The 22410-nt window shown below is 45.5% G+C and overlaps 5 protein-coding genes across 6 annotated transcripts in view; 3 read left to right on the plus strand and 2 right to left on the minus strand.

The window, feature by feature from the left end:
* The window catches only part of npr2 (natriuretic peptide receptor 2), a 64278-nt gene extending 62491 nt beyond the window's left edge, over positions 1-1787 (minus strand). The window contains exon 1 of the mRNA XM_085793990.1: positions 768-1787. Within this exon, the coding sequence (XP_085650116.1) occupies positions 768-1467 (700 nt within the window). The 5' untranslated portion in view covers positions 1468-1787. The remainder of the gene's footprint in view (positions 1-767) is intronic.
* ccnb1 (cyclin B1) overlaps positions 1-22410 on the plus strand; it is a 203046-nt gene that overhangs the window by 107401 nt on the left and 73235 nt on the right. The window lies entirely within an intron of this gene.
* Positions 5382-11722, minus strand: alad (aminolevulinate dehydratase). The gene is made up of 12 exons (XM_085793968.1): positions 11673-11722; positions 10514-10639; positions 10310-10360; positions 9697-9793; positions 9270-9405; positions 9070-9153; positions 7824-7912; positions 7266-7321; positions 7083-7170; positions 6904-6990; positions 6577-6706; positions 5382-5442 (listed from the first exon to the last, which is right to left on the minus strand). Exons 2-12 carry the CDS (start codon positions 10630-10632, stop codon positions 5384-5386), a joined length of 996 nt encoding a protein of 331 aa, XP_085650094.1. The 5' UTR covers positions 10633-10639; positions 11673-11722; the 3' UTR covers positions 5382-5383.
* Positions 12009-14902, plus strand: tmem203 (transmembrane protein 203). Its single transcript, XM_085793969.1, has 2 exons — positions 12009-12108; positions 12678-14902. The coding sequence occupies exon 2, from the start codon at positions 12940-12942 to the stop codon at positions 13354-13356; it is 417 nt and encodes a 138-aa protein (XP_085650095.1). The 5' UTR covers positions 12009-12108; positions 12678-12939; the 3' UTR covers positions 13357-14902.
* tprn (taperin) overlaps positions 16129-22410 on the plus strand; it is a 32131-nt gene continuing 25849 nt past the window's right edge. Inside the window, exons 1-2 of one of the 2 annotated variants that reach the window (XM_085793971.1) lie at positions 16161-16556; positions 16593-18523. In XM_085793971.1, the coding sequence (XP_085650097.1) occupies positions 16319-16556; positions 16593-18523 (2169 nt within the window). In that variant the 5' untranslated portion in view covers positions 16161-16318. Of the gene's footprint in view, positions 18524-22410 lie in introns of both variants that reach the window. The other variant, XM_085793970.1, reaches the window with a different exon arrangement.

The following is a 22410-nucleotide window of genomic DNA, read 5'->3' on the forward strand; positions in this document are numbered from 1 at the left end:
CGGCAGGAACGCACGCAGACAACCACTCACACAAAGCCTGTTTTGGCTGAGAGGGCACCCACTGGATCACGACCTCTGCGTGCATGTGTGTGCGTCTGTGTCTCCCCTCTCTCTCTCTCTCTTTAAAAATCGCAGGTGGTGGTCCTCCACAGGCAATAAACCAGCAGCAGCAGCAGACTACCCACAGCCTAAACATTCCTCTGTAATAACTCCGGAATAAACAGGCTTTTCCCTGCACCTATTCCAGTCCACCTCCGTTTGGATCTGCTGGGAAAAACCTCCACTGTGACCTCATTCTGTGAACCCTGGGATCTCCCAGCAACATTGTGTGTAAAACACCTCAAGAGTGCTCCATGCAGATTCAATACACATTTTTTAAATATGTCTCCTCCCTTGCAGCAGAAGGCAAAGACCGATGCACTCAAGTCATTAAATATTTTTACCCTAGAATAAGAGATGTAAATCTGAGCACCAGCGTGAGACAATTCCACTGAAGTGATTCCCATGCCGATCGTCTACTCTAGTGAAAGGGAATTTCCTTCTCCATCCACTGACATTATCTTTACCATAGCCAGCTGCTGGCCTGCTTTATTTTTGAGATAATGCCACATGCCTCAAAGACAAAGTAGCAAAAACAGCTCGTGTAGGCTACAACACTTAAGGTGAATTCTGTCTGACACCACAGGCCTGAATAAGTTGTTAGCCCTTTCTCAGATTTAAAACTTTAAATCACACGTTTTTTTGTTTTAATTTCAGAATGAACTTACTTCTCCCGCGGTCCTTCATAAAACTGATGTGATCTTTGTAGTACTTGTAGTCGTCCGCGTACGGCTGGGCCTCCACCGTGATGTTCAAATCCTCCTTCAGGTTGAGGAAGATCCCCTCCGAGAGGAAGTAGTGCGGCCGGTCGTCGACCCGCAGGTCGTGGAAGATGACCACGGCCCGGGACGTCCAGTTGAAGTGCGTGTGCAGGATGTTGGTGAACTCCCCCAGCTTGGTGGTGGACGGCCCGCTGCGCACGATGGTCCGGTACTCATCCCGCTTGTCGAAGCCGTACGCGGGACCTCCGGCCGTGATCAGCGGGAGTTTCCAGTGGGACGCGAATCTCCCCACGGAGGCGAGCGGGTACACGCACCCGGGTCCGAAGAAAGCGTCCGGCTGGATGTAAAGCTTGGCGTCCACGGCCACCACCTGCGCGCGGCTCTCGGCGCACGAGCCCGCGGCGGGGTCCTCGGTGCTGTAGTTGAGGATGTTGATGGACCGGCCGAGGAGCAGTCCGTGTTTGCCGTGCAGGTCCTCGTGCGCCATGAGGATCGCCGGGAAGACGCGCGGCAGAGCCCACGGGTACTTGTGGTGATTGTCCGGGAGCATCACTGCCACGGTGATGTTACCTGTGCAGCCAGGGAGGAGGAAACAGCAGGACAACGCCGCGAGCAGGCAGCATCCCAGCGCGCTTCTGCATCCCATGTCGCGTCCCAGACGCTTCAAAGTCCCGGAGAGCGGTTCGGGCCACGGAGAGCGCACCGTTTGGAGAGGAGACAGGGCCGGCTGCTGTGGCACCCTGACACCGAACCATAAGTATCCGTCTCTCCCTCACTGCAGTCTTCCTTCAGTCTCTCTCAAAACTCAAACAAAAGTCGGTAAACGCACCATCACGTCGTGCCAGCCGGCCAGTGCCATGCGTGTGCGCTGCGTAAATCCACGTGAAAACGAAGTTGTTGCACTTCCAACAGACACTTTCCCAGCGCGGCGCGGTCCTCGCGCTGATGGGTCTCGCTGAGTGTGATAACATCCATCCAGATGACTGCAACTTAAATCAGTGCAGCCCTCTGCTCTGCCCCCGCACGTCACACACTGCAAGAAGTGCGTGTGCGCTCCCACCACTGCCTATACTGTCAAGAAATCACCAGCGAGTTAAATAACTATTTCTCTTTAGGTAATTAACCAAATGTTTCTGGTGAATTGACATGACTTCGCAGATCATCTCTGCACATTATTCTGGATTTTCTGCGACATTTCCTAAAATATCTGCTTCCTCCTGCCTCCTTACACAATAAGACCGACCCAGACTGAGATTTGTCATATAAATCACCTAAACATAGAACCTGCACCACAAAACACAAGGAAGGCACACCAACTTATTTACATTTCAAGTTAATAAAACAGATTGTAAAGCAAAGTGAGAGGCAGAGTGACTTGTTGAAATATGTGACATTTTTTGCAGTGTTTAACTAAACCCTCTGAAACGGGCCTGAGTCGCCCCCTGGCCGTCATTCATTATCACCTTGGAGGTTTTCCAGGGTCTTGGCCTGCTCTTGCGTGCATACAGTTGTGCATTGTGCTTGAGATCCAAGCACGTGCAGCTTTTAACTGTATTGTAATAGTTTCTAAGTCAGTGTCAGCATGTATGAAAATATTGGATTTTATACGTTTCTAGCAGTCTCTTTTTGGATGAAGCTGTTGACCTGTTGATTAATCTGATTTGTATGCATGGCAGCAGATCATTTACAGGGACTGAAACGCACCATTCTTCATTGGATTATGGCTCCAGGGTCTGATTCACTCAAAGAATGTCACAGTTGATCTCTGCTCGCTTGAATCTGCCAAGCATTGGTTTGACAGTCAGCTGAAAACCGTGTCAGGTTTATTACTTCTCTGTGCAAAGCCCAAAGTTTCCAGCTGCTGAGTTGATGACTCAGTTAAAGAGTAAAAATAAGAATGGGATTTAGTGCCTTCTCCTGTTCAATTAAAACATCCCATGACAATGTGATGGTGGGCCAACTCACACAAAACCAGGACCCTGAAACCAGAACGGTTTAGATGAATTCAGCCACGATTTATGTATTGTACCTGTGCTTATCTTACTGTGATGTCAATGTGTTTAAAAGACTACTGACTACTTGCCAACACTAGATTATTTTCTGAGTGATTCTAATCCAGAATTCACATTGAGTAGCCTACAATTAAAGTTACCTTTTGTAAGTTCAACCTTGTGCAATGTTTTGTTGGTAAGACTGATATTTACCACTAGCACTAATAGCACAGCACTGATGATCAGAGAGATAGCCTAGGAGGCCCTACTCCAATCTTTTAGCAGAGGGACAGAGGAAACTTAAAAGGACATTTCTGTCTTCTGTCTACATTCAGTGAATGTATTTCCTATACTTTAAATGTCAAATTTTCCTACTTGTACCTACTGTCAGAGACCACTGCCACAAGATGTCCCACTGGACCACCAGCAACCAGTCAGACCACAGCCAGTCAGCCCACCTTGGTAATCAGGTGCCCAGGTGTTTCTGGAGTCCAATTAATTAAGCCACTAAACACACAGAAGCAACACACAGTTAAAAAACAACCCTAATAACACACACACACACACACACACACACACACACACACACACCCCACACACACACACACACACACACAGTTGAATAAAGGTACACACTGAGTGCAGGAGAGGTAACAAAAACACAACCACAACATTTTAGCCCAAGGCAAGCTAGCCCTTTCCATGGCAATGCTAACAGTTAGCCGACTAGCGACATTAGCCGAACAAATTAAAAATATATATCAGAAACTGAAGCTAGCTAACAGTATAGTGTTGAAAGTATTAAACAAAAACAGATTTTTAACATTGTGTGACCAACATGGTTCTCACAATTGAAGAAGATGAGTCATATCTGAACCGAGCCGGAGCCTTCAGCAGCTGGTGAAGCCCGCGAAGTTCTGGCTCCGGTCCCATGCTCCGGTCGGACTGGGAAGAAACTCAGCTTTGGACCAATGATACCCTCACGGCGGCTGCACAAATGACTGAAAGGAATGACTTAATAATACATCAATAAAATAAATGTTCAAAGGTGACTTACCAGGATTTGGTCCAGTAACGCCCACCACCAGGCACCAGCCCACCTGCACTCAGGTGTTTCAAAGGAGGTTAAATCGAAAGCAACTGGACTTAGTTATTTGTCTGTTCATGTACGCAACTGACCAGTACATGAACTGATGAAGCCTCTTGGATGAGAGGTGAAACGTCTTCCTAGACAAATAACTAAGTCCAGTTGCTTTCGATTTAACCTCCTTTGAAATAATGAGAATATGCACCGGCTTACTGCACTCAGGTGGTTTCCTTCCCAGTAGTATCAGGCCTGTTTTCCTATGGAGGGCATCCTGTCATCTTTTTTTTTGCCTAGCCTGCATAGTGCATGGTGCATACTGGTATGGTGTTATGCAGTATGTCATAGGACATGCACATGCTGTCAGATTAACCAAAACAAAGAGAAACTCAGACAGCCTGACACAGATGAGTGAGTTTATCATCTGTTCACTCTACTAGATGTTTACATAGAAAACAGTTTCCTGCTACATTTTTGTCCAACACCTTCAATGTGAATTAAGTACATGATAAATGTCAGTGTTCACATGGTATTTGCTCCTTTCTCTAGTGCAGTTATACTCAGGGTGCCCTGCTGATGACATTACTTGGAGTGACACTGCCACCTGCAGTCAGAGAAAGAAAATCAATGGCAAGTATGTTGGTGTCAGTGGTGTGTGACCCATTCATAAAACTGCACAGAGCACCTTTAACATTTACTTAATTTGACTACAAATACTTGACTGTTCTGTAAGGACACACCTTTGATCACACTAAATTTAAATTCATTTTTATTAATGTAAAACTTTTAGTATGCAGTTTGCGTACACATAAGGTGTTCAATGTTTTAAGTAAAGCCTAGGCTAATGTGTGACTTCTATTCTGCAGCAGAGTCATTCAGCAACATGAACCAAATTTGAATTTAGACACACACACTTCTGACTATTAATTGCTTTATTTCCCTCAGAGAATAAGAGCATGTTAGAGGATGATAGTGCTTTAGCTGAGATAGTTGTCATATATATTATCAGACATTAGTGTGGCCCAGATTCATACAAATATACATTCCATAATCACATTAGCTGAGAGACTTAAAGCTGATCCCAATGACACACAGGAGACATTTCCTGCTAGAAAACACCTACAAGATTATCAAGTTTTTACATTCTCAACGCTCATATCACCATTAGCCCTTCAATAGCTTAAAAGGAAATACATCTCATCTTCTTTTAAGCAGTATCCAGTTGGATTCTGGACTCCTTTAAAAAAATAATCACTTCAGCAAACCAGCCATTACACCAATAAACTCACAGCCCATCATTTGAATTGCCAACGCAAGACTGAAGAGAAAGAGTATAACAGAGGGCTAAAACTGGCAGATTACTTGTTTTCATATGTATATTTTCCTTAGTGCTCTTTGTTAGCATGACTGAGTCTCCGGCAGCTTTGTAGTTGTCTGTTGGTCTGTTTCTAGGTCCATTCATCCTTTGGCTTCAGATATTGGTTCCTCTACTCTTTCAGCCAGGTGAGCAGCTGAGGTGTGTAGTAGGTGATGATGATGTCAGCACCTGCATCACAGGGTTAGGAAAGATGAGTCAGATCACACCTATCTCCAAACTTATAATATGCATTTGAATGCACAAAACGTTTTAAATTGAAGAGAAACTCCATCCACATTTTCATTATTTACTTTAAACAAGTGTGTCCATTCTCTGATAAAGTCAGAGAATGAGCAGTCAGACTACAACTGGGTTTACACTAGACACAATGGGTTGATGACAGTTAATGGCAGTCTCCTGGTTTTCAGTTTATACTGTCAATCTAGATAATAGTGCAATATTTCACTTTAAATGGCTGTATCAAGTATCAGGGCATATCACGCTTTAATTATAAACAGCACAATAACCATTTTTACAGTCTCTGATTCAGAGGGATACTTGAGTGCTGTCCTCTGTTTACATTCTTTCATTCACTGTAAAATAAAAATACCATAATCACAGTGAGTTCTCCACTACCAGGTGTGAACAGCAACAGCTCAGTGTGGAGTGTATAAAGAGAATCAAATTTGAAAATATGCACTTGAAACTTGCCTGGATGTTTAATTTTTGCTGTTTTCATCTTTAAAATTAACTTATAAGGGTTATTTTGTTTTGTGTTGATGTAATTAAGGGCGTAGGTAACAGGAAGTGACAGACCAACTAAGATTCTTTGTGTTCAAGTAAGGGTTGGACATAAATAAGAATTAAATTCTTCTTATTACTCCTTTTCAATCAAGTGTTGATTTGAATGTAATGTATTATGAATTTGTGTGCCAATTATATATTGTATTACTGCAGAGAGAGAAAATTAAGGGGTAAAAATCAACTTGCAAGGCAAATATTCGTATTTCTTTCTCATATATGATCCTCGCACACATTGGCCTGCCATGTACAATGACAGATTCCAGATTTTTTGAGTCGTCTCGTCCACATCTCACCAGTGTAAGGTAAATTTACTGCATGCACATGTGCAAGTAGATGAATAATTAACTTGTGCCGTCTCAAATTTCAGGTGCAAAATGCCCCAATTTAGGTGCAGTCTGGAGTCCTGTAACTTTACACTTTCATGAATGAAAAAAAAATAGTGAATGAGTAAGGGTCTCAGTGGAGAGTTCTATGTTGAGGTGATTGAGTGTTATCCTCTTCTCTCTTCACGTATCTCACCTGCCCTGCGAAAGGCGGTCATGGCCTCCATCACAGCAGCCCGTAGGTCAAACGCTCCAGCCTGCGCTCCGTGCCACATCATGGCAAACTCCCCTGACACGTTGTACACCGCCAAGGGGTGGGAGGGGAACTAAGGGGGAGACATATGAGGAGAAGTGAGACACTTCCTCCAACAGCCACAGTGAGTTTTTAAAAAGAATCTCTGATATTTTGCAGAGTATGCTCGTGGGACCTTCCCATCTGTGTTTCATAGCGACTGAGCAAGTTTCCCCAAAAATGCAAAGCTGCAGCAGCACTGTTCCTCGCTGAGCTGATTTAGTTACAGACCTTGTCCTTGACTTCTCTCACAATATCCAGATACGGCAGACCTGGCTTCACCATCAGCATATCAGCTCCCTCTCTCACATCTCGCTCCTGCAGCACACAACGACAGCAGCGTCTCCCACAACCGTGTCAACAACATTTTCATCCCCCACATGTACGGTACACACAGAAAATCAACATACCACAGCTCGAACAGCGAGTCCCCTCGCTCCGGGAGGCAGCTGATAGCAGCGCCTGTCCCCAAACGCAGGCTTGGATTGTGCAGCATCTCTGTACACAGACACAGCAGGAGCTTCAGTTCACTCACTTCAGCACACCAGTTCACTGCTCCTTCTTCTACACATGATCCAAAAGCCATTACTCACCGGAAGGGACCATAGTAACAAGAGGCAAACTTTGCACTGTAGCTTAGCACTGAAACCTGGAGAAGGAGGAAAAGAAAAATGAAAGCAGCTGTTACAAAAACACACTTTGGCTATATTTACATACTTACAGGACAACAATCGAATGGTTCCACTAACAAGTCTGATTCCTTTGACCCGATGAAGGTTCAATTTTTCCAAAAACTATTAAAAACACATCATTGAGCCACACAGTTGCAGTGGGTGGTATGTTTCATCATTAGCATTGACTGTGGTTTATTTACACTTGCTTAAATACAGATTTGCTGCCATGAAAACCCAACTTGAGAAACCAAATATGGATCCATTTTCTGCTGAAAAAAGTCACCAACCGGTAACTCTGATTATATACAGTATCTGTGATTTATTTATTCAGCAGGAACCAGTGGGTCTGGGGCTGGATGCCATCGGCAAAGTAGAAAAGCCAGAAAGTAGTGAGGGATGGACTGACACACATTGTTAGTTTTGGTTGGGATTTGTTGGCGGTAAGAAATGATTTCTGAATCATTTTCATTCATTTACCTTGTTTCCGATACCATTGGATATCAGCGCCTGTTTTATAGCTCTGACTCTTCCATCCATCATATCAGATGGGGCGATGATGTGGCAGCCTGTGGAGCACATGACCAAGACAACATCACTGGGGATGCTCCAAAGTTTAGTCAAGTTTAACTTTCAGTATCTGGGTGAAGTGGAAGTGAGTAAAAGGCCACTACCAGAATTTCAAACATCCTGACAATCCCATGACCTCAAAACACTTTAATTTGACACAACAAAAAAACTTTACTCCTTCATGTACTACAAATCCTTTTGTTTTTTTCATAGCACCAGTAGCCTTATGTGGGAAACTAAACTTTTCTTTCATTGAGGAGTTGCATTATTTTTTTTTTAGTTTATTTACTTTTTCTTTTTCTTTTTTCAATGAATAAAACAAATACATAAACTAAACTAAACTAAACTCTATATACTTTTTGTCTCAAGATAATCAAATTTCAAATTGTGAAGGAATAAAAATATAAGAACCAATGAAAAATATACACAAAAGAAACCTCCCAAGATGCCAGAATACAATATATAATATAACAACCTTCATATTATGGCAGCAACCAATACAGTTGAAAGTTAATTTTAAAGGGATATTTTAACATTTTGGCAAATTGGCCCATTGCCATAAACCCTATAGTTTTAGGAGAAGGTTTGTTACCTTTAATTGTCAGTGCAAGCTAGAACGGTGGAGCAGAGCCGCGAGTTGCTCAGAGCTACGCTACAGAGGCTAATGGGATTTCTTGGTTTCCCTCATCAAACTCATCAAATACACAATCCAACAACTCCAAAACACTCTGGTGGACAAGTTGTGACCTGCACATTCACTACGCTATGAGATAATAACTGAACGTTACGAGACAGAGTTGTTTTAGAGGTAAATTCATGCAAAACCGCTGATGCGTGTTCCCGTCGGGGGCAGTTTTTTGGCAAGCAGTCTCTGATCTCATAGTGTGGTGATTGTGCAGGTCACAACTTGTCCACGAAAGCATTTTGGAGTTGTTGGAGAAATCCCATTAGCTAAAAATAGCTCACACCAACAATTAAAGGTAACGAACTTACTCCTAAAACTATAGGGATTATGGCAATGGGCCAGTTTGCCAAAATGTTGAACTATCCCTTTAAAGGATTATCAATGTTACAAGAAACAATGAGGAGTAAGAAGAGCAGTGACAGTCACACTCCAAGGGCAGAAATGACAATGAAAATGAGAAACAAGAATTACCAGCCTGGGCGTAGGTCAACGCCACCTCCGCCAAACGCAGGCAGCTGGCGTCATTGTTCAGAGTGCCGTCATCATTCAAGATACCTGCAAGAAAAAACAAGTAGTAAAGCTCAAATGTGTGACAAACATTATCTCTGACCTTTTACTCTGTTCTCAATGTGACATAAAACAGGAGGCAAATTATCTGAAGTGACACTGACCACAGTGTCCATGTGACGTGTAGGGGCACAGGCAGACGTCACACGCCACCAGTAGCTCTGGAAACAAAGATCGGATTTTCTTCACTGCCAGTACAGCCGGCGTATCGTCTGTGTCGGCACCCGAACCCCTGTCATCCTAATGAGGAAAGACCAGGTCACAGAGCATGTCATTCCTAAACCGCTGACATTATTCTGCTGTTGTAACAGACTCCACTCCACAAAGAGTTTAGAAACTGGTGGCAGTTCGGCCACAGCAGCATTAGTGACATCCAAAACTGATACTGGCTGATAAGGCTGCAGTGTGAGTTAAATATACATGGACTACTAGACCATCAGAAAGCATATCTGACCGTATACAAGAGAAATTAAGTTAAATATACGCTCATTTAAAAGTGATAAACAGAACTTACTCCTCTCTCAGACATACCTTCTCTATTTTTGCAGGCACACCAAAAATCAGCACACATTTCAATCCGTTCTCCACAAGTGGCCGCAGCATGCCTTCCAGCTTATTCACCCCATATCTATTGATGAGAATACATAAACATTCAGTACACAACACATGATATGCTACATGTATGTAAAGAGAAAGTAATTCAAAATCTCAAGTAAAGTTTGGTTTGAGACAAACTTTCAGCCATGAAACCTGGACTTTTAAGCTTTTGTTTCTTTGTGACTGTTTAGAGTTCAGCTTTGTTAAGTTGGGAATAAAAGGTCTAACGGATTCTTTTCTTATCTTGGTCCAGGTCCAGTGTTTGGCTCTGGGTCCACCCTGCCTGCTTGCTTTTATCTAAGGACAACACCCTCAGTGGGGGTCACAGCTGCGGGGTGACATTGTGTGTGTGTGTGTGTGTGTGTGTGTGTGTGTGTGTGTGTGTGTGTGTGTGTGTGTGTGTACTCAACACTTTAATCACCTTCGTCAGCACAGTGCAATTAGAAATTTTCCTCAAGAGCAGAAACTGATACCTTGTTGTTAAATCTGAAGTGTGCAGTTCTGAGATGATGACTATGAAAGTATTAGTGGATGATGTCATTCTCACCTGGCCTGTCCCGGTAGGCTGCCAATGGGCTCCACTGCATCTGCACCGTCTCTGTAGAGAATGACAAATACCAGAGTAGCACAGTTTAGTTTACTTCTTCTGACCATTATTACATCAGCCAAGCTACTATACACTCCATTTTTTAACCATTTTATCTGACAGTAATTTGGATTCATTTGAAGTAAACTGAGAATTCTTATTTACGTGATGAAGATTGGGTAGATGAGGTTGTCAGGTCTTAAATCTGCAACACAGGTCTGCCAGTATCTGAGCGTTGGGTGGAAATAGCCGCTGTGGATGATGGACTCGGCCGGTGTCTGCATCTTTACCCTGAAGCAGAGAAAGGGTCAGTGTTAAAACACAGACAGAGAATCAGGGAACAGGGCAGGTTCTTCTTTGTCTTTAGTTAACAAGCAGAGCAAAAATATCAATGTCACGCTCTGGTGCTTCATCACAGCTCAGTCACCGTTCAAACTGACCAAGCATGCGTGACACTGCTTCTCCAAACAACACCTTGGCTCTGTTTCATAGCTCAGTCAGCAAGCTGCAGGATGTCAAGCTACCTAACCTTTCTTTTCATCATAATAAAGTTTGCATATTTCTTATCCACGTCTTTTTTTGCATTACCATGACCTCCCATTCCTCTGCATAACCCCTTACCACGGCATGGCACAGATCATTTTCTTGATTTAGGAGAACATTTCTCCAAGGGATCAACCAATCTGGGTTTATTATAATCATTAACTGACTCTGGTTAGAAGCACATAGTGTTAGCATGTTTTGTTACGTTATGTCCCAACAAAACAACAAATATGAAAAGTCTGGACTCATATACAACACAACATTTAAAAATAACATGACCAATTCATATGTGATTGTGAATACAATGTGCATTCGTCATATCGTTGTAACATACATAATACTTGATCTTAGCTTGTTCAGTGACATGAGTCAGGTCACGATTAGAAAACACAGTTACTTACTAATGCATCAAATGACGTGTGTTGTTTGCAGTGCTAACATGACCCTGACCACAATCATGTCATTTCCTTAAACCTAAATCCACTGACATGAACGAGAAGTAAATGCAACTTTCAGATTACAACTGGTTCTGTGACACTTAGCAGTGAGTTAAAAGGTGACATATTTTCAAACACACAACTCGTGTCCACTGTAATTTTCATTCAACGATCACATGTTATGTTTTCAGTAGGCTGCATGACATTTTATCACATTGGCTCAAGGCTATGTGATAAACGCGGGTTTAAAACCCAATCATAGTAACTACATTCGGAATATGTGACATTACACTCCAAAGAAATGTTTAAAAGTGCAAAAATAACAAATGAACACAGTACAGTACCTGTAAGTATGAGTGTGCGACTTCTCTACACTTCAGTCAAACCCAACTATGTCCTTATTCAATCGACGTTTCGCGGGCGACATGGCGACGCGCTACCGCCACCTACCGACTGGAGTCTCCAAAACTCCCCTTAAAATTGAACCGTGTGAAGAAACAACCGGAGCGGAATTGTTTATATTTTAGTTATACGGACTATACAGCCGTGTTTATGGATATTGCAGGTGTATAAAAAGGGGGTTTCGTTCAATTTACAGTGGATATGCCAAATGAATAGGCCACTCGGCCACCGTAGAATCTAGGTTTTGTCATCTCGCGATAATTCCTCAACCTAAAGGGGAAAAAAACCGAAGCTACGATGCTAAGAGTTTGGTAGCTTTGTGTACTGACAGTTTGGCGACCACCTAGATGGAGGGGAGAGCACCAGACTGCTGTTAAGGTAAAACAACACGGCGTCGCAGTAAAAATACACCTCAAACACATCTTCGTATATGCGTGTTCTGTCGTTGTGACCTTATTACGGGCTCTGTATCATGTCTGACTGTGGTTAGCTTGCATTGTAGTGGTAGGATCGGCTACATCATCTCCGTCTCTCTGTGGCTCGTCTTGACCTGTAACGTTGATATTACAGCGTATGTCGGTTTATGTTCTGTCTACTAATATCAGTCGGTATCTAAGTGAGTTGAATCCGCCTAAATATTGAACTGACACCCGGGTGAAATGATTGAGAAAGCTGGATTCGCTGGCTGCATTCATAAGTACTTTCATTACTCATTGAGACGTGATTTGGGCCTGGTCCACTCTGAGTAACAGGCAGCGTGTGGTGTAGACCTTATTCTAGTTTTCTATCAGTGATGTTATGTGTCAGTTTGTACTTTCTTTTTCTCATGTCTGGTGGGGTTTGTGTATTATGTGTTTGTATGTTGGACAGACTGTGAGACCATTCCCCATGGGACAATAAAGGCTGTCAGTCTATCTGATCTTATTTGCTGTCTTTATTCATTATAGGAAGGAGGGGTTTCCAGAGAGGCTGAGAGTGAACTGCCTGCAGTCATCGACACCAGTCTGTCTCCTCAGGGTGGATTTGAAGATGTAGCCAGGAGGGTCGGCTCTGTGGTACCCTGCCATTTGTGTCCAGGCATAATCAGTGACACCCCACGGCCACCCTCTGCTATCCTGGAGCACTCCGGCATCTAAGGGGCTTCCCAGTGTGTGACTTGGTCGTCCCCTGTCAGCCAGTCCCTGGTAGAAGACCCCACTGCGCTCAGCCATGCTCTTCTCCCTGAGAGAACTGGTCCAGTGGCTGGGCTTCGCCACTTTTGAACTGTTCCTGCACCTGTTAGCTTTGCTGATCTTCAGTATGCTGGTCGCTCTGCGAGCTGACATGTTCACGCCCACGCTGAGCTGGTGGCTGGTCTTCGTCCCGCTGTTCGCCGCCGACGGCCTCAGCACCTACTTCACAGCCATCGTGTCCATCCGTCTTTACCAGGAGAATGAGAAGCGTCTGGCCGTCCTGCGGCTCCTCTGGGTGCTGACTGTCCTCAGCCTGAAGCTGGTGTGCGAGGTGCTGCTGTGTCAGAAGTTGGCCGAGCAGGAACAAGCCAGAGACCTGTGGTTTGGCCTCATTGTCTCACCGCTGTTCATCCTGCTGCAGCTCCTGATGATTCGAGCATGCCGCGTCACCTGAGAGGAGGCAGTCACTGGTTTAGATTTCACATCACAGAGCAGTCTTCATCTGCCATTTGAGATTTAAAGCATAACAGTGTAATCTCTTTTCTGGCACCTTTTTCATTTTTTTCCACCCACATGCTCCAAGTCACACCAGAATCCAATTTTCACTAATTTGTTTTTAATAGGCTCCCAATTAAGAGGCATGTCCATTGCTTACCTGAAGGAGTGGAGGATTTGATGTGTTCCCAAATGCTAAAATGCACTGCATGGCCAAAAGTATGTAACACACATTCTGTATACATTTGTGTGCATTTTGTCTGCACGTCTGTTTTTTTGTTGGTTTTTCTGGTTTCCACATTATAGATGCACTGAAAGGAACTCTTGCTACTGCAATACAGTAATATTTTTTACTACCGAAATTGTGGCAACAGTTTATTGACTTCATTTCCCTTCATACACAAAGCCAGAAATGGTTTTCTCAATCTGGTGTAAAGAACAGGTCCCACCTCAACCTCATTCAACAAATTTGGGAACACTGAGCTGAGCCTCGGTGACCAATTTCACTAACGCCTATGAAAATGAAAAAGAGCATATCATTGCAACCAGCCTCCAAAATTTAAAGGAGACTGAAACAGAACGAGTGATGGCTCCTTTGTTTCAGAGTTGCTTTGAAATGAGAACAGTAACATATTAGAATAATAAAATGATCACATACTTTTGTCCATGCAGTGTGAACATATGTAAAGTTGCCTGTTACAACAGCCACATTTTTTTAGCCCCTTATTCATGGAGATGGATTATGGCTGTAAATCGTTGTGATATTTTGTAAGATTACAAACGGATGGAGAACATGTCAGAGCAGTATAGTCTGTATTTTGACCATGTGTGCTGCTACCATGGTAGAGAATAGGCCAGAGAAATTTATACTACAGTTATGTTTTAATGCACATGTGCACACAACACAGAATAAACAGACAGGTTAAACGTAATGGCAGTAGTGCCCAAGGCAGTTTGTGGCATCTTTCGTAGATAATGGAGCCCGAAGAACTGCTTCAGCAGCACTGATGCTTTTTCCCAGAAGAAGCATTTGATCGCCAGCAGAATACGATTAGATCTATTATCTTTTGTGTCACTCTGATGCCTGTTACCGGGAGTGTAACTCATGCACCAGATTGCCTAATTTTCCAGCTCCACTGGTGAGATCGGTCTGGACAGCAAGACGCTGGTTCTGTAACTTGCTGTCAGCTCAGTCTTGCACTAATGTTGAAGAACTGAATGTGATTTTCACTACAAGTCAATTGTGTGCACATGTCTTCCCTGAATATTGCTGTTTATTTGTACAATATGTAATGTATTTGACCTTACCTTGTGTATGGACTGCATGTATTATGTATTGTACTGTGTATGTGTGCCTCATTTTAAGGTAATTCCAGATGTGAGATTCTGTGTAATATGTATATTTTGATTTTGGAAAGAGAGAATCACCAAACCTTATTTATGTTGTTGTTATGGCACATTTATTGTCATCTGTATATACATGTAAATAAACCATCAACATTTTACCTGTGCTGTATAGAGAGTATGATTTTATTTATTTATCTGCTAAGTGTTGAACAGAGAGCTACCACTCTTTTGACAGGGGTTTAGTCAACTCAGCCGCAAGGTGGCGCCACCACCTTTTATATAGGAACTAGAAAACCACAACCTGAACAACATCCCAGTGTTTTTGTTTTGTCTGTCATATCCTCCCTGTAATGTTCCCCATACACCAGTCACGAGTTGCCTATACAATCTGCTTTTTTTTTTATTGTCACTGTCTCTTGATAATGGTTTACAGCCATGATCATGTGAAAGTCAAATTGCACACCGAACAAATCAGAAAACGACACATTTTATTCATCACCTTTGGTGGTTGACATTAGATTCCATGTAAATTATGCGAGGTTTTGCTTTCTATTTATATATTTGATTATTTTACCGCAACCTTTTAAATTTCAGATTATAACAGCAATATCAGCATAAAAATTTAAATATAATTTAAACTTTAATTCCCGTCTAGTGTTTACCAGATTCAAGACGAGAGGGTGAGGGTGACCGATTCTTTTTCCGCCACTGTGCTCTTTAGCTTTGCTGCTCTTAATTGTAGTTTGGTGATAAATGTTTGATGAGGTACAGTAATCTGTTGTAGTACCCAAGAATAGCCCTCTAAGTGCTGATTCATGTGCAGCAGACTGCTCCTCGGCTCATGTGTTTACTACAGCCGGATTATCGACAGGTGGCATCACCGGCGAGTGTGCTGCTGAATGAACAACCGTCCCGTCTCCACCCGGCTGAGGACACTCTGCTCATGACAGGCCAACACTTACCTCACTGTATCTTCACACTGTATCTTCACACTGTAACACCGTGTTACAAAACACTGACTTTAATACAACACTGGCAGTCCAGTATAGGTGCTTCTGATAACGAAACAGATGAGTATAAACAGTTTCAATGATATCACCTAATGATATGAGACATCCTTTCACGACGTTAATTATAGTCTTTATTTTGAAGGTGCGGTTTGAACGTGAACGCAACACGTTTGATTGACAGGCCGTCTTTGCCCAGTCAACAATAGAAACGGGAGTGGCTTGCGTCAATGTGCGGCGGTCTACAGAGAGAGGAGGGGCGTGTCCGTGAGTCGTGACGACCAATCACGAAGCGGAGGGGACTGCCAAGGCCGCTCGTGCAGCTGCGGAGGGGCGGGGCCGCGTTCAGGGGCGGTGGGGGGAGAGAGTGTGCTAATGAGAGGGCGAGAGGCTGAGGAGAGGGAGAGAGAAAAAAAAGAGACGGTAGGGATGTGTTTGAGTGAGCGGTGATCGGTGCTGCAGGTACACTCAGAGCCGGATACAGGTTTTTATAGCCGCACAGACCGCGGCAACACCACCGCCTCGGAGCCTCCGTTCCCCCCTCATCCCCCCGAACAACCCTCCGCGATGTCCGGCGGAGGAGAGGTGCGCGTCCTCCGCCAAGAGGGTGGACAAGAGAGCCCGAGGATGCCGGCCTGGAAGAGAGAGATACTGGAGAGGAGGAAGGCGAAGGGCGGCGGGTCTGGGGGCGCCGGTGCCGCGGAGACAAGCCCCGGCGGTGCGGGCCCGCAGCGGGTTAACGGCGAGGCGACGGGAAACGTGAACGGCAGCGGCGGCAACGGCAGTGGCAGCAGCAGCGGCGGTGGTAGTGGTGGTGGTGGACCCAAAAGAGACAGCGGAGCGAGCGGCGGCGGGTCCGGGCGGAACTACACCATCACCACGGCCAACCAGCACTTCGCCACTAACAAAGAGACACGACCGGCGGCCGCGGAGAGGGCGACGCTGAGGGAGGACGGGAGGCACGAGAGCCTAGTGCTGCAGGAGAGCCTGGGCCCGCTGGAGGAGAACCCGTTCATCAAGCTGGAGAAGGAGCGGAGGAGGCGACAGGACCGAGAAAACGCCGCTCGTCCGGTGCAGCACATCCTGGAGCTGTACGGCAGCGTCCCCGGCATACGGACTATCCGTGCGGAGAATATCATCATCATTGAATCGGATCCAGATTACTTCCCGGAAGCCGGAGGGGTTAAAACGGGGTCCAAGTGGCAACAAAACGGTGTGAGTAGCTACAGCTCCCTGAACGACCTCCTGGACCGGAGAGGGAGCGCTGTTACTGAGATAAGAGCCAAGGAAGTGGTCATTTATGACACCACGTTGAGCAAGAGCGAGGAGAACCTGAGCACCCTGGGCCGCTGCGACCATGACGCCCCATCCTACGAGTCGGGTGAGGGTCAGGGCAGGGTGAGCAGGATGCTGCAGAAGTTTGACAGCAACTATGGGAAGTTACAGAAGAAGTCCCACAGCACAGAGAACCTGCTGGACCTGGATTGTAGTGCCAGCAGCAGGCCAAGACTCTGGCCCAAGCCAGAGCCAGATCTGGTGCCAAAGCCCAGGCCGGGGCCCTCGCCCAGCAGCCCGGGCAGCAGCCACCCATCTTCGCCCGTCTTCCAGAGCCACTGGTCTTCCAAACCAAAACCCCAGCCTGCTGCCTCTGAGCCAGGCAGCCCCCAGCGCCTCCCCGGCTCCCCACAGTCCGTGTCTTCCTTCCGTCAGAGGTTTGACAGTGGGGGACGAGGTGTGGCCAGAGACGAGACAGACAGGGGGGTCACCAAGCCCACCAGGGAGAGAGACTGGGAGGGCGCCGAGGTGCCACCCAAATCCAAGGTGCCATGCTCTCCGGAGACCCGCCGTGCCCGTGCCGAGACCCCCTCAAGCCCCGTCTCATCCAAGGTGGCTCGCTCCTCACCTGACTTTGAGATCCGTCCCTCTCCGAAGCCGGACCTTGACCGGATCCCTGACGGGGACACCCAGGCCCTGGCCCTGGCAAACCTGCGCCTGCAGTCCCGAAACTCCTTCACAGTGATCCCCAAGCGACGCCTGCTTGCTGCCTCGTCCGGAGCAACCGGTCCCATCAAGTCTTCACCTTCACACAGAGAGGCAGAGGTGCCCACACCGGGAGTGCCAACATCTCACACCCCTACTACACCCGCTGTCCCCCCCTCAAAGAGGAAGGAGGAGGAAGACAAGGAGGTGGAGAGGGTCGTAAGGCCATTCAAGCCTGAACCACCTCCTTCTGCTGCCACAAGTTCTGCACCTCCTCCCACTTCAGAACCTTTGTCTCCATCTCCTGCTCTCGCCCCATCTCCCTCTCCTCCATCTGGCCCGTCCTCACCCCCCTCCTCTCCCCTGGCTGTCCCCACGTCATCTCTCCTCCTCTCTCCACCTGCTGCGTCTCCTGTCCCCTCAGACTCCCCCGCCCCAGAGCAACCTCCAGTGGATCAGCTGCCGGTAACAAACATCGATGACATCGAGGTGGAGCCCCCGCAGCGCGTCCCCGTCCCCAGCCCCATGGTGCAGAGGAAGAAGGGGAACACCTTCACTGTGGTGCCTAAACGCCGGGCGGAGACCGAGGGCCAGCCCAGCTCACCCGAGCCCCAGCAGGACGCCTCCACTGCCGAGGCCCCGCCGGGGTCCACGCCCCCGCAGGCCCCCTACGCTCAGCTGGGCTCCCTGCTGAAGAAGCGGTACCCCGCTGTGGAGGAGATCCAGGTCATCGGTGGGTACCTGGCCCTCGAGAAGTCCTGCCTCTCCAAGACCGGCTCCACGGGCAAGAAGGTGAGAGTCCGACTTTGTGGCTTTATTGACAGGTGTTACAGTGGTTCTGTGGGCACATAGGAAGGAGACTGATTAGTTTAACACATTTGATTGATTTGCTGCTTTTTAACTGAATGTTTTTGGCTTTTCAAACAACATGAAGACATTGCCTTTAAGTTTTTAAATTTTATGGCACTTGAAAGTCTAATTGAATCATCAGCTCATCAAAAACACATTTCAGAAATTAACCAACAACTAAAATAATCATCATTTGCAGCCCTCCTTCCTTATATCATCTTTGAGCGGAAAAACACAAACACACACTGCAGCACTGCAGGAAGTATTGTTGTATTATTAGGAGTTTTAGTGCAGAACGTGAGCTGAATCATCCCAGTGGGGATCTTTAAAGTTTTCCTCTGTTCTAAATTTAGCAGTGAAGCGTCACACAAGAAAAGGCTGTTTCATCTGTGTGTGGATCTGTCACTGTTATGTTCTTTACCATCACCTGAGCTCTCAGCCTTTTTCCACCTTATGCTTAATCCCCACAGTGTGAGTGAGTGAGTGTGTGCGTGTGCATTTGCTATTATAAATCTCCACATCCTATCACTTGACCTGCTCTCAGGCCTCAATGCCTAAGTGGATTAAAAGCGTGTGTTTACACAGCCTCCTGGAACCAACCACAGCTTATTTTTTTTCCTGTGGGTTGCCGTCCCACAGAAGCATGTTATTTGTTGTAGAGCGCATTATTGGGTTAGGTGGCCCTCCAAGCCTATTGACTGAACAATCTCATCAAGGCTGTATTCAGTGCTCAGGATTTGGCTCAGGGACTCTGAGGAACACTTTTTTTTTATTTACAGTAAAATTCATCTGTGTTTTTGTATAAAGCCGAGGTTTCCCCAGGCCTGCTCCGAAATCATAATTAAATGATAACTATGTGCGTTTTTTTTTGGACATCACAGTAATCTTGCAATCATAATCTGATATCTGGCACTTCCTTGGAGAAGGTCTTGCTGTAAATTGCTCCTGTCTGATCTGTATTGGGGATTAATTAAATATCAGAGAATGCCTCTAATTAATTTTAACCAGTGCTGGAGGCTGTTTTCAGACTCTGCTCTGGATCTGCCAGCATTTTTTTTTTTTGCATGTGTTGGTGTTTGTGTGGCTGTGATTGCAGCCTGTGGCTTGAATTCTTTACCTTACATAACATAATGCATCTCATGGAGCTGGTTTGGAAGTCCGCAGGGTGTGGAGCGTGGAACCACCGCAACATCCTGGGTTTGAGTCCAGCGACGCATGTTATCCCCCCCCTGCCTTCTTCTCCTGGTCTACTGTACTCTCTCTGCCAAGTGGAAATGTGTTTTTAGGATGCGTTCAGTTACATCACAGCCCTTCTCTCTTTTTTTTTTTGATCTACAAAGCACCACATTGCCTTTTAATGCTGAGTATTTTCAGCCTCTTGGCAGCTCTTCAATCTAGGCCGGTGTCTCAGCCTCTCAGACTTTGGCCCACAGTCCTGTTTCCTTGACCTGGTCTGCTGTAATCCTCTGCTCTCCAAGGAAATCCAACTACCTCTTACAGCCAGGGCAAGAAACTCAGCCCACTCAGGATTTGTATCTAGTGCACACTGCAGCCATCTAGACTCATACAGCCCCATTTAATTGGGAATGAAATAGAGAAGTATAACCCAGTATGTTTATTAGTTAGTTGTCTCTAATTGATAAAAACATGTTTAATGTGTCCAAAAAGTGCAGTGTAGGGTTTTGGGATATAAAGTCTTAGCAGTATTTTTAAAAACCAGTTGGTAAATGTTTCATCATTCCACTAAATGGGAATCTGCTAATGTGTTGTGCAGCATCTTTTCAGCATTTCTCAGTTGCTCGGCGGCCAATCGGTGGAAAGTGTGGGATTGTGATGACTGCAAGGTTTCAGAATAAAGTTTCTGTGGGCTGGAGCCATGCTTCCTCTTCACATCACGACTTTATAATGATTTATATTCATGCTGCAGACTGGTCCATGTGACCCGGTTGTGGTTGTGCATGATTTTTTTTATTTATTGTGTGCTCATGTGCATGCAGACGGAGCAGCGAGACCCGGCCATGAGACGTGAACACATCCTGTCTTTTGTCCTTGTTGCTCAACAAACCAAACAGTTTCTCCTTTTGTTGTCTGTCTGCTCTTCTTGGTCATCATCAAGGCCCACGTTTGTTGTTTTTTTTTTCTCCCTCTCTCTCTCTTCTTTTCTTTTCTGGGCAGGGCTGCGCAAGCAATTACAAAAGCATCGAGGCTTGGCCTGGCCTGTATAATTTGTGTGGAATTTTTTGTTCAGTGCTGCTTCTGTGTGAGAGCAGCCTCCGAGAATGGCCTCGGCTCAGCCCTCTGGTCTGGGATTGGGCTTTTTGAGCCTTCTTTTTTTTCTTTTTTTTCCCCCCTCTACAAACCCTAAACCATTTTTTTATGAGGAAGTTGGCGAGAAAAGAATGTTCCATATGCACATCAGGACTGGAGAACCAAAGCAGATCATCAACTCTTCCTCTAGATTTTCCAAAAATATTTGACTCTATCCGCCCTCTCTCCTCCTGCTGCTGCTGCACGCTCTGATTTCTGAGCGCTCTCATCATGACTTGTACGAGTGCTGAACGGCTGGACCGCATCCAGCACAGTTTCCTTCAGTGGTGCTCATCTTTATCGCTCCACGGGCGCCACTCTTCTTTGTTGTCGTCCTCCTCTAGCCACAGTAGCACTGCTTTTATTCTTGTGCGGGCGGTGGTTAATAAGGCCTGTCCCCTCGCTTCCAGCTTCCTGTGATCTCCTCCTCTGTATTGGGGAAGGAATTGTGGAAGAGCTATGTAGGTCAAGTGCAGCTTCTTGTACCGCATCACTCTTGCATTTGCATAAAATCGACACGGGCTTTCTAGTGAAACGCGCAGGCCAGGACTGACTCAGTTTCCATCTGCACTTTGATTGGATTGGGCTCTCTTGACTTAGCCCAGGCAGAATTGGAAGGGTTTTTCTTTTTTATTATTTCATATTTTCTCGTGGCGGACGCTCTTTGTCAAAGAGAGGTGCAGCTGGCGACAAGACACGGGCAGGGGCAGAGTGGTTTGTTTTTGAAGTCTCTGCTCCCTATGACCGGTTATTATGGGAAAATGGAGACAGACCCATGTGTTTGTCAGCACAACATCCAGAGAGCAAAAAGAGAGAGGGAGAGGGAGGAAGAGATTTTCTGGTGCACCCCGCCTTTTTCCAGTGTTCATAGTTTGCACAGAGGAAACACTCAGATTACTCATTTCTAAATGGCTGCAGCGTATTTGTGTGTCATTGTGATCATTCTGTCAGGCTAATGATGAGGTTTAGTGAAGAGGATGATGTGTTTGTTACTGAAAGTGGTGATTATTCAGTTGAGTGACTATTATTCTAATGGAGGATGATTAAGGATGGGGTTAGGTATCAGTGTGTTCAGTTCCTATTAATCTGAAATGACTGTCACTGTAACTGAAATAATGGCTTTTTCACACTTAACCTTGTTTGGTAGGGTTCGCTCTAATGTTTCTTTGACCCATGTGGGTGTGTGTCTGTTCAATTCATTCAAGCAAACAGTCAGAGGCAGTTGAACTAGATCAGTTTAAAGGGATAGTTCAACATCCCAGAACGTTACGAGACAGAGTTGTTTTCGAGGTAAATTCATGCAAAACCACTGATGTGCGTTCCCGTCGGGGGCAGTTTTTCAGCAAGCAGTCTCTGCATTTACCTCAAAAACAACTCTGTCTCGTAATGTTCTGTTATTATCTCATAGCGTGGTGAATGTGTAGGTCACAACTTGTCCACCAGAGCGTTTTGGAGTTGTTGGATTGTGTATTTGATGAGTTTGATGAGGGAAAACAAAGAAATCCCATTAGCCTCCGTAACGT

This window comes from Trachurus japonicus, chromosome 12 (assembly GCF_045865225.1).
Source record: "Trachurus japonicus isolate A0001 chromosome 12, Traja_1.0".
In the NCBI taxonomy this organism is placed as follows: Eukaryota; Metazoa; Chordata; class Actinopteri; order Carangiformes; family Carangidae; genus Trachurus; species Trachurus japonicus.